At 41.8% G+C, this 10,396-nt stretch overlaps 1 protein-coding gene across 1 annotated transcript in view; it reads left to right on the top strand.

Annotated features, from left to right (window-relative positions):
• The window catches only part of LOC109511024 (multiple PDZ domain protein), a 72,786-nt gene that overhangs the window by 52,653 nt on the left and 9,737 nt on the right, over window positions 1-10,396 (top strand). Inside the window, exons 22-31 of the mRNA XM_019861744.1 lie at window positions 1,247-1,585; window positions 3,221-3,385; window positions 4,524-4,701; window positions 5,131-5,241; window positions 6,409-6,474; window positions 6,804-6,875; window positions 7,345-7,444; window positions 8,728-8,936; window positions 9,532-9,623; window positions 9,709-9,832. Coding sequence (XP_019717303.1) covers window positions 1,247-1,585; window positions 3,221-3,385; window positions 4,524-4,701; window positions 5,131-5,241; window positions 6,409-6,474; window positions 6,804-6,875; window positions 7,345-7,444; window positions 8,728-8,936; window positions 9,532-9,623; window positions 9,709-9,832 — 1,456 coding nt within the window. The remainder of the gene's footprint in view (window positions 1-1,246; window positions 1,586-3,220; window positions 3,386-4,523; window positions 4,702-5,130; window positions 5,242-6,408; window positions 6,475-6,803; window positions 6,876-7,344; window positions 7,445-8,727; window positions 8,937-9,531; window positions 9,624-9,708; window positions 9,833-10,396) is intronic.

Here is a 10,396-nt window from a genome sequence, read left to right as displayed (position 1 = left end):
GGTATGTCATAACGAAGTCCTTTGCACAATTTTGTGGAAAAAAATTGGTCGTTATAATGAAATTTATGTTATAAAGGTGTTGTAAGCAAAATCGGCAAATGGAAAATAAATTACGTGAAATCAGCATTTTAAAATGTGAACCTTATGGGGGTGAAAACACTGAAACTGCAATCATGGTTTGCCGCGGCATCACAGCTGGATTGAATGAACTCAGACAATAACATTTTAAGTAGTTCCTAAAGGCGTATTTGCTCCATTTGTATTTGCACTCGCAGTTGTTGTGGGTATGAGTGAAGATGTCCCTCATCCCCATTGCACGGTGGCCCTGCAAAATATCCACTCACTCATTCCCTTCAACTGCTCTCATTCATGCTTGCTTGTACACACACATGCAGCCTTTTAATGGCCTAACCTCCCAAAACACTCTTTTCCTACTGTTGGGGGGGGGATCTGTGAATAATTCATCTCTCATCTCACCTTGAACACCGCTCTTCGGAATAAAGGAACGTTTTAAACAGCGACTCATAGATGCGCATGAAAGCTTAGCGCGCGCGCGCACACACACACACACACACGCACACACACACACACACACACAGGCTCACACTGCCTCCTCCTGACAATACGGCAGACAAACTTAGCAGCGAGTGGAGGCAGATGAGACTTCAAGTAAGACAGAAGTGCCTATAAAAAGTGCTTCTGCTGAGACAAGCCAGGCTGTCCACATGGCTCAGTCACAACAGTTCAGCAACCACATATTCAATCTGCTATCATGAGTGGAAAGGAGGAAATTGGCCCGTTCGGCCGATTCAAACAGCGTGTTCGCTGGCAGAAGAGTGGAAAGCGGGAGGGAGCGTTTAATGTCTCCTTGACACTTGAGTTGAATAAACATGATGCAAGTTTAGCATTGGAAAACATTTTGAAATTGGAAAGTGGATCAGAAGTTAATCAGCTAGCATGCAGTATATTGTTTCACACTATACAATATCTTTAACTAAATATCTTACTAAGCAAACTCAGCATAAGGTACACCAGCACAATTTAGCGAGAGCCAGTCGACCACCGGTACCAAAAAGTCAGGTTTGAACTGAAAGCAAAAAAAAAAACCCAACGTAATCAATACTGCAAGCGCCATCTGCTCTGACAAAATTATGAGGCAGGAGATGACTTTTACGTCATAAACTGATTGTCCGCAAACATCTGGCCCAGACTGCATTTTTGCTCTAGTACCATTCGTGTCCAAAAGTAGAGATGTTTTGCGCTTGTGTTCCCACGTAACTTGTCCATTATTGTACTGTCAGTTTCTGTTTGTAACGATTGTGTGTTTTCATCTCATCCTCCATCCCTCTAGTATAAATTATGTGCCGGCACACCAGGTGGATGAGCACCGTACCCGACTGCGTTTGCCCCCACTGGCATCCATCCTAGAAGACCCACCTTGCTCCCCCACACCGCCAGAACAATTGTCGGCCAGATCCCCTGTCCAGTGTAAAACCGCGGGTCCTGGTGTGACCGCAGGCAAAACCAGGTTCCCATTAGAAGACACAGCCATAGTCCCAAGTGTGAATCCAGATGCCGACTCGAGGTAATGTAAGCGCCACAGCTCCCAGCCTATTATTCATGCTCACCTAATCCCGACCTGGTGCAAGATAAACCTGTCTCGGCTTTATGACTTTATTGGACCGCAAGGCTACTGTTCTATCACATATTGATATGTTTGCTGCAGAGAGGCTATGAAATGTGCAGCTATACATTATGGGGAATGTAAATTCTTTAATGTGTTCACCTTAGGAATTTATGAGTGTAACGCATCACACAACTTCACTTTCCCAGCAGCCTCACTCGTGCTAATGCGCTGAGTTATTATCTGACACTTTAATTACCCCTACCCGTGAGTATGTTCAGTGCCAGTCTCCAGTCCATATTTTCTCCTTTCCATCCCTTTGTGGCTAATGTGCGTGTGTGTGTGTGTCTCTCTCTCTCTCTCTCTCTCTCTCTCTCTCTCTCTCTCTCTCTCTGTCTCTCTCTCTCTCTCTCTCTCTCTCTCTCTCTCTCTCTCTCTCTCACTTTCTCTATTCCTCTCACTCTCACCGCCTGCATGTTGAATCGCTTGAGTTATATTTAGCTTTTCGCTTATGGATCTCATTGCTGACTGTCAGCGAAAATGAATTGTTTCGCTTCTGTCTGTCCCCGCTTTCACTTCGTCTCCCTGACTCGTCCTCTCTCTCTCTCTCTCTCTCTCTCTCTCTCTCTCTCTCTCTCTCTCAATCCGACAGCCCGACCACCTCACCACCCCTACCTCGCTCCCATTTCTCTCTGCAGCCTTTTCTTCACTGCCATCTTTCAAGACTTTGTCTTTGCTTTATTTCGATCTCTTTCCCTCGGTCGGCTCTCTCGCTTCATTTTTCCTTCTCCTTCCTGTCTTTATCCTGTCCTCACGCTCTCCCTTTTGCATGCCCCCGCTCCCTATCAGCCCATTTGGAACTATTTGTTCAGCCTACTTCAGTGTGAGCTAACGGGCTATAGGCTCATGGTGCGCAAATAGCAACACCATCACTCACCTCAACAGGCTTAATACAACCCTCGACCGTTAAATATATTCATGAAAAAAAATCTTTCACACACACAAATATATTGCCTTACCGTGACCTCACTGGCTGAAAATTGAGTGTTTAAGGACTGTTTGAACCTAAAGTACTGTGGCCGCCATAGATACTTTTGAGCAGGACTCGGTTGGTGCTGCAGTTTCATATTTTTTTCCCCCGTAATGTTCTTAGTTTATCATTAATAAATAAAAAAGAACACCAGACCAGCAAAGGCCAAGGCAAAAATAAGCCTGATTTAGATCAGTACCAATTTGTAAACTTTCTTCATTTGCTTGAATTTTGTCAGTCGGATGAATACTTCTTCAATTATTTGACCCAAATTATGGTTTAGTCTTTAAACTTTATTCGATCACTTTTCATGTTCATTATTTGATATTGCTGTTCTATTGTTCTATGAGTGGTTAGAAGGATTGTTTTAATTCCTAAAAATGTGCTCGGGATGAGCTAATTGCATTTTTTAAATTTTTAAAAAAAAATCTGATTTATGTGGAAGCCTTTAAAATATGTATTATTACAAGTATTCTTTTTTTCAGTCTATCATAGAAATTTGTTGTAAACGCTCTTTCATTTCATTAACATTTCAGCTCTTAAAGTAACGATATTTTTCTCCTCAGCCAACAAAATCTCTACCTCACAAAAAGGGGGGAGGAAGACCCAGAGAGGGAAGAGAAAAAGGAGGAGAATGGTGTTGATGGTGAAGTCCTGATGAACTTGGATGCAAACGAGGAGGCAGAAGATCATCATTCTCGCACCCCTGTGTCTTGGGGCCAACCTAGAAGGTCAGTGATTTCTTGATGCTACTTCATGTATCTTCCCATTAATACGTATTCATATTTATGTAACACATTTTTTTTCTTTTTGTTTTGATTTTATTCACCTCTCTTAACTTCTATCCTTCAACGTGTCCAGGTCGTGTTCAAAGCACATTGTAGACGAAAGGCATATTACTAATGCTCATCTCAATCTGTTCTTGTGGTATTCATGATCGCATCCCGCTTGAATAAATCACATAACGTGTACTTTTGTGCGCTTTTGTGAGTCTCCCCTCGGCAGGTATGATATTCTATATTTTCGACTTAATCCGTAAGACTCAGCCCAAGGCGGCGAATACGGAAAGCTGAAAGAGCGAAAATAAATAGCCCTGGATTAATTGTCCCTCCTGCAAATGTTCACTGTACTGTTTCGAGCCAAATAGGCCTCTGTCAGGCAGACAGGAAAAATGCATTCACACCCTTCCCACACATGTTTGGCATTCTTGAGTGTTACCCTGAAAAATGTGTGTCAAGCCTTGAAAAATACTTTGATGTTTTATAAAGTGCTGGAAAGGTGAAATTACGTTTACAGTTACTCACTATCTGCCACTGATATTTGTTTTTAAGATGGAGTCATAAAATAAATTATTTGGGTCGGCCTATCGCGATAATTGCTAAAATAATAATGCATTGCAATAATAATGTCATTGTCAATTACTTATAAAAGCCTATATCCCAAGCTTCATCCAACCAGGTGAAACATGGACATTCTGAAGGAAATAAACAACATCTCATTTTTCTCTATCTCTACAAATGTGTGGATGTATGTGTTACTTGGAACAGGTTTAGCTTCTATTGCTGAGTTTCCAATTTCCATGATATTACATATGGGCATAAAACTAGAGTGCCTGAACATAAAAATGATCTTTTCCGTTCATGCACACCATTTCTTCTCCCTGGGCTATTACAAATGTGAATGTTATGGTTTGAAAAAAAATACTGCTCTTCAATTGTGAAAAAAAGAAGTATGTTCCTATTCATGGGGTTGAATTTGATCTCGGTAAAGGCAGATAAACTCTGGCAGGGTTCCCTGTCGTCAGTACAGCACCCTACTCTCGGTCACTGTACAATCCAATGGCGCATGTGTGTTTTACTTGCCTTACAGGGTGCAGCTTAATCGAGCTCCAGGCCAGTCCCTTGGTATTAGCATTATGGGAGGCAAAGGCATGGGCCAGAGGCTGAGTGGTGGTGAGATGATGAGGGGCATCTTCATCAAGTACATCAGCTCTGATAGCCCAGCAGCGCATAACAGCACCATCCAAATTGGGGACAGGATCTTGGAGGTATATGTGTGCGTGTGTGTGTGAGCGAGGTGACTTGCAGGCAGAGCGACAGAAAAAAAAAAATTGGGGTTAAAAAAAAAATGGAGAGAGAAGCTATAGCCACAAAAGATGGAAAGGAGAAAGTATGTCCTGCCACTGAATATTCCCGTGGGAAGTTTTTTTGTCAGGCTTGCCTCAAAGCACAGCTTGTACTTTGTAACCAGTCCTATTGAGGCATTTACTCTCTCATGCTTTTGAAAATGCAAATTAAAACAAACAAGATATGTTGGTCAAATGTCTTGATGTAGTAATAGACATATTGTTGGATTCAGTCGAAACAACGTCTTGAAGGCACATACAGCTCTAGTGTCGGAGCGCTGTAGAATGCGTAGCAGTAATTAAAGATGTGGCCCGTATTGATTGACAGCAATGGAGTGTTTATGGTCAAAGGTGTGCGGTGTGGACCTGAGTGATGCCAGCCATGAGCAGGCGGTGGAGGCTATCCGCAGGGCTGGAGACTGTGTGGACCTGCTGGTTCAGTCCAGACAGCAGGGAACACAGGTAGGCTGCAGCTTAAACCCATCACAAAACAGCAATAACTGCTTGCTTTTATTTATGTATTAAGAATTTAGCACACATTGTATCACAATTGAGTCCTTTCAGAACCCGGTTTGTTCATTTATCATTCCCTTTCCTACCTTCCTTTCTGTCTGTCTGTCTGTCTGTCTGTCTGTCTGTCTGTCTACTGTATCTATCGAGCTAGCTAGCTAGATACCTAGCTAGCACACACTCTCTCTCTCTCTCTCTCTCTCTCTCTCTAATAACCAAAATAATATGTCTCTCCTTTGTTTTGGTCTGAAGAAGCTAAGGAACATGAGGAAAAAGTTAAAATTTAATGAACATGTCTTTTACAAAACATTTCATGAAGCACCTTAGATTTCCTTAGACAAATGTGCATTTTACTTTTATCGTTCACATATATTCATTGCAACTGGTCCCACTGATTGTGCAAAGGCACAAAACTTTAACAATTGGTCGTGAAAAATAGAGTAATACATTTTAAGAATAAATGAGATTGATAAAGAAAGGAATTTAAAAAACATTTACACGTGCATATAAAATCTAAATGTAATCCCTGCCTACACCTTACAAACTAAGGAGAGTGCTATTAAATGTGTAAATGTGAGAGTGCTATTGATAGCGTCTGCTGTCATGGGTCTGTCTCAGTGACGGACTGAGGCTGCTGTTGTCTTCTTCTCTGATCAAAACAGTGTCCCTTGCGGATACTCAATGAATTCCACCTGATTAAAAATATTAATTCTGTGTAATAAATGCATTTTTTTCACTTTTACATTATCCTGCGGGCCTGATTGAACCTACTTGCGGGCCGGTTCCGACCCGCGGGCTGTATGTTTGACACCCCTGCTTTACATAATCATCTCGCGGGCCGGATTAAACTCATTTGCGGGCCGGATCCGGCCCGCGGGCCGTATGTTTGACACCACTGATCTAAACTATCAGACTGGCCCCCTGGCCCAGCCATCCACTACCCAACCAAACTGGACAGGCCATCTGATATAATTATGCTTGTGTGTGTTGTGTTTATTATTTTACTTTATGTTAACTGTTTTGTTAAGCACTTTGTTACAGCTGCCGCTGTTGTGAAAGCGTGATATAAATCAGCATGTATTGTATTGTATTGTGTTTTGTTTTTGTTTTTTTCCATAGTCCTCTTTGCTTTTCAACCATGAAAGAGCAACTCCAACCTTGCCATCCAACTCACATAACAGCCAGGTAAAAAACTCATTTTGTCAGGGCTGTGATGTTTGCCGTGTCTTTAAGATTTGAGGGTGGTGGGGGAAAAAAAGTTTGGAAAAGAGCTATTTTTATCTGCTTCTCAATCATAACTTTTCAAGGCAGGCCGTGATGTAATATTTCTTCTCCCACATTTTTGTTGGACTGTGGTGTCTTGGGACCGCTGTATATAGTGATGAGTCATTCACTCCTACGTGGCATTTCTTAGAAATGAAGATGCTTTGGCGGGATGTGGTGTTTTTTTTTTTTTTTTAATGGTGATGATGGATTTAGAGCTGGCATCTATGTGTCTCCCCTCATGATCATAGGAAGTGCAACATCTTACTGGTTTGTTCCTTAGTCTCCCCCCTACAAACCCATTCACTCCTACTCCATTTAAGGTTAGTACCTTGTTTCGTTGTGTGCATCCTTGGGGATAATCAGGATACTAAATAAAAGCAGCTCTGCATTAGCATCTGTGCCAAGCCAATTTTCCCCAAATTTTAATTAACGTACATATTTGTGGATAGAGCCCGTGTTGTTCAAAGTCCCTCATAGCTACCTTGTTTGTTCGAACCCTTTGTTTTCACTCTTTGATGGAGATTCATAACTCGCTAGAATAAACAGTGTGCTCTTTTGAAGTAAGTTTGCATGCATTTGTAAACGGTGTTCAAAAACTGATGCATGATTTTGGCCATCTTTCATGTTATTTATAGTCCGCGTTGAAATAGCACGCATTAATGCATCCCGGGCTTCAGTTTTTCTCCCACAAGCATTCTGAACAGGCCTCAGGAGTAGTCCAACTCATGCCTCAAGGATCCCCCGGGGCATCTCCAACAACCTGCTCAATAATGCAAAACCTCTCCCAAGGTGCCTCAGCAGACTTCCAATCGAGCAGGTCGGCGAAGCCCCGTGACTGTGAAGACACCAAGCATTGCAGCCTCTGATGATCAGGATGGCACTGGCAGAAGTAAGCAAACTTTACTAAGACCTTCTTCAAAAGGTTTACGGAACTAGAATTTAACACACACACGCATGACATGAACAGAAGTATTGGGACACATAGAGTTTGTACACGCGAATATTAAAGACTATTAAGATAGTAGTAGATTCAAATTTATTAAGAAACTTTTCAGATGGAACCAGCATTCCTGGAATATTTAAATATGATACTCCGATACTCCGGCCTTTTACATTTGTATTTGTAAATGTTGCATGCATTTCATCCACAGAGTTGCACATCAATACTATGGTTAAATACAAACAAAACTAAATACTTGTACCCTTACTTAACTCTTCTCAAGCATCAAAATGTTTTTTGTTTTTTTTAATTTCGAAGCGAGTGCAAGCAGCTACAGTAAAATCAGGAAAACGAGACACTTTGCTAAAGAACAACAATAAATACTTTCATATGTGTTGCTTTGCTTCACTTGTCTGTAAAATTTGAACATATGAAAGTGTTCTTGAAAAAATAAATAAATAAAAAAAAGAACTAAAAATAAATGATCCACATTGCATTGCATTCTTCTGTAGTATTTTTGATGAAATGCTCCCAAACTTTCAACGCTCCGTTGCCAGGTAGCCGTACCTCTCCCATGTGTGTCAAAGACAGAAAAGACGCAGGCAGTTTTGAGAATAAACATCAGTTATTAAATTAATGTTGACAATTTTAACCATCAACGTAATCGTGACTAGTTGACTAATCTTGGCAGCTCTAGTCAGTCTTGTGGCCAGTTTTCAAATGTTCTCTTGATGCGAGTTATCCCTTTGACCAAGGATTGAAACCTTTTGAATGTTTGAATCAATGTCCCCGAGCAACAATCACGCACTTAGTGAAACTTTGTCAATTGTATTCATTAAAATATCATAAAGCCTCAATAAATCCACAAATAAATGACCGTCCCCTCTCCTGTGTCTCGTACGTACGTGACTATGATTACACTGATGAAGTGGACGATGCACATCTCTCACGCACACATTTGTCATCCTGGATATGTGCACTCGGTATTGAACATAGTCATCCCTCAGCATTCTGACAGCGCGTCTGACATCATCCCCTCCAGACAAATTGCTGCAACACACACCCACGCAAGCCCCTCTGGAGTGTGCCGCTTGCGCTCCACATGAAGTGTCACTCATTACCTCCAGCATGCTTTACTTTTTGAGGTTCACCTTATCGTCTACTCTTCTCCTCCGAACAATCACTTTTTTTTTTTTTTTTTTTTGCTAACACTGTCTCTCTCCACTTTTCAGAAAAGATGTTGCAGCGTTATGGCGCCCTGTCAGGGAAGCTTCATATGATTGAGTTGGAGAAGCGCACGGCAGAACATGGTTTGGGAATCCGCCTTGCAGGGAATAAGGATGACTTCAGGGCCCGCATGAGCGTCTACGTGGCGGATATAGACCCTCGAGGACCTGCCGGCTTAGATGGGCGAATACGGGTTGGGGATGAGTTACTAGAGGTAAGAAGGACATGGAATGGGGATGGTGGGATGAGAAAGAGAGCAAACACTTAGGTGGAAAACGTATTTATTCCAGGACTCCGGTCAATGTTTGATTTGTTTGGCTTTTCGGTTTCATGAGATTCAGTGATGTTGCCGTCTTGTATGTACTGGAGACATGTAAGACAGCAATCCATCTTTTGCATCAAACAAACAAAAAACAAAGTGCGTAAGAGTAATTCCACAAAAGCTCTGAATTGACGCTCTGTCATATTGTACGTGATATGCGGGCATCTCGTGTGATGTCATGAAATGAAGAAAGAAACACAAAATAATTTTTCACAACATTTCAGATTTGTAGAAGCGTTTCCACTGCACAGGTCTCAAAGATGAGAGCAGCAAAAATGGAAACAAGATTTCATGAAGAAAAATGACCTCTTGAAGGATTGCTAGTGCCATTTGGAATTCTTGCAGTGACTGATGAAGGAACAGGGAGGAGTTGGGGACAAATGTGTAGGAAGGGAATGATTGACAGGAAACAGGAGAAGATGACAGAAATCAGATTCATGTGGTGATGGATGGGATAAAGTGCACCACTGGCTGTTTTGATTTATAGATCAACGGTCAGATCTTGTATGGACGCAGTCATCAGAACGCCTCCACCATCATCGATAATACTCCCTCTAAAGTCAAGATCATTCTCATCAGGTGACACCACACAAAGCCTTTCTCAGCCACATACAGGATAAATTCCAACGACCACATTAGATTGTACTGTATGTTGTTTCCACAGAAATAAAACAGCGACCGAAATTCCCCAGAGCCGCTGCACAATGGTGGGTGATGACACTCAAAGCAGCCAGACTGACTCAGAAGCTCATAAACAAATCTCTACAGATGTCCAGAACATCATCCAGGTATGGTTACTTAGTCATTGTACTTAATTTTTTTTCAAACACAATATATTCCATCAGCATTTCTTTAATATAACCAGAACATAAACCATTCAGCACTTTATAGACCAGTAGCAGAAATCTAAAATGTATCCTACAGCTGACTATGTGCCAGAGTAAAGCTTTTAGGACAGAAGCCAGATTTTGTGAAATGCTTGTCAACTGTAAAAATCATGGCAATAAAAGGGTTCTTCCCAAAATAGCTCACTACTTGGAACTAGAACCTTAATGGCACCACCTAACCCGTGGACCTGTAGCATTCAGTGGATCCATCAGTCGGTAAAGAGCTCTTTTCAACCTTCGAGCCACCATATTTCTAAGTGAGCCAAACAAAACAAAAATGGGACTGCAGAGAAACCCTAATCGCATTTGTTTGTGGCATTGCACATCACTATAACCATTTCCATATTTACATTATGTAAACATCACACTGGGAAGGAAAATCATTACCTTAGTCCAGACCTCAGGGACCTTATTGCTGGCTGCTGCTGTGACCGAGGGGGGTGGGCGGGGGGGGGGGGGGGGGTT

This window comes from Hippocampus comes, unplaced genomic scaffold (genome assembly GCF_001891065.2).
Source record: "Hippocampus comes isolate QL1 unplaced genomic scaffold, H_comes_QL1_v1.1 scaffold7, whole genome shotgun sequence".
In the NCBI taxonomy this organism is placed as follows: Eukaryota; Metazoa; Chordata; class Actinopteri; order Syngnathiformes; family Syngnathidae; genus Hippocampus; species Hippocampus comes.
The sequence above is the reverse complement of the archived record's forward strand: the minus strand, read 5'-3'. Positions and strand labels throughout refer to the sequence as shown.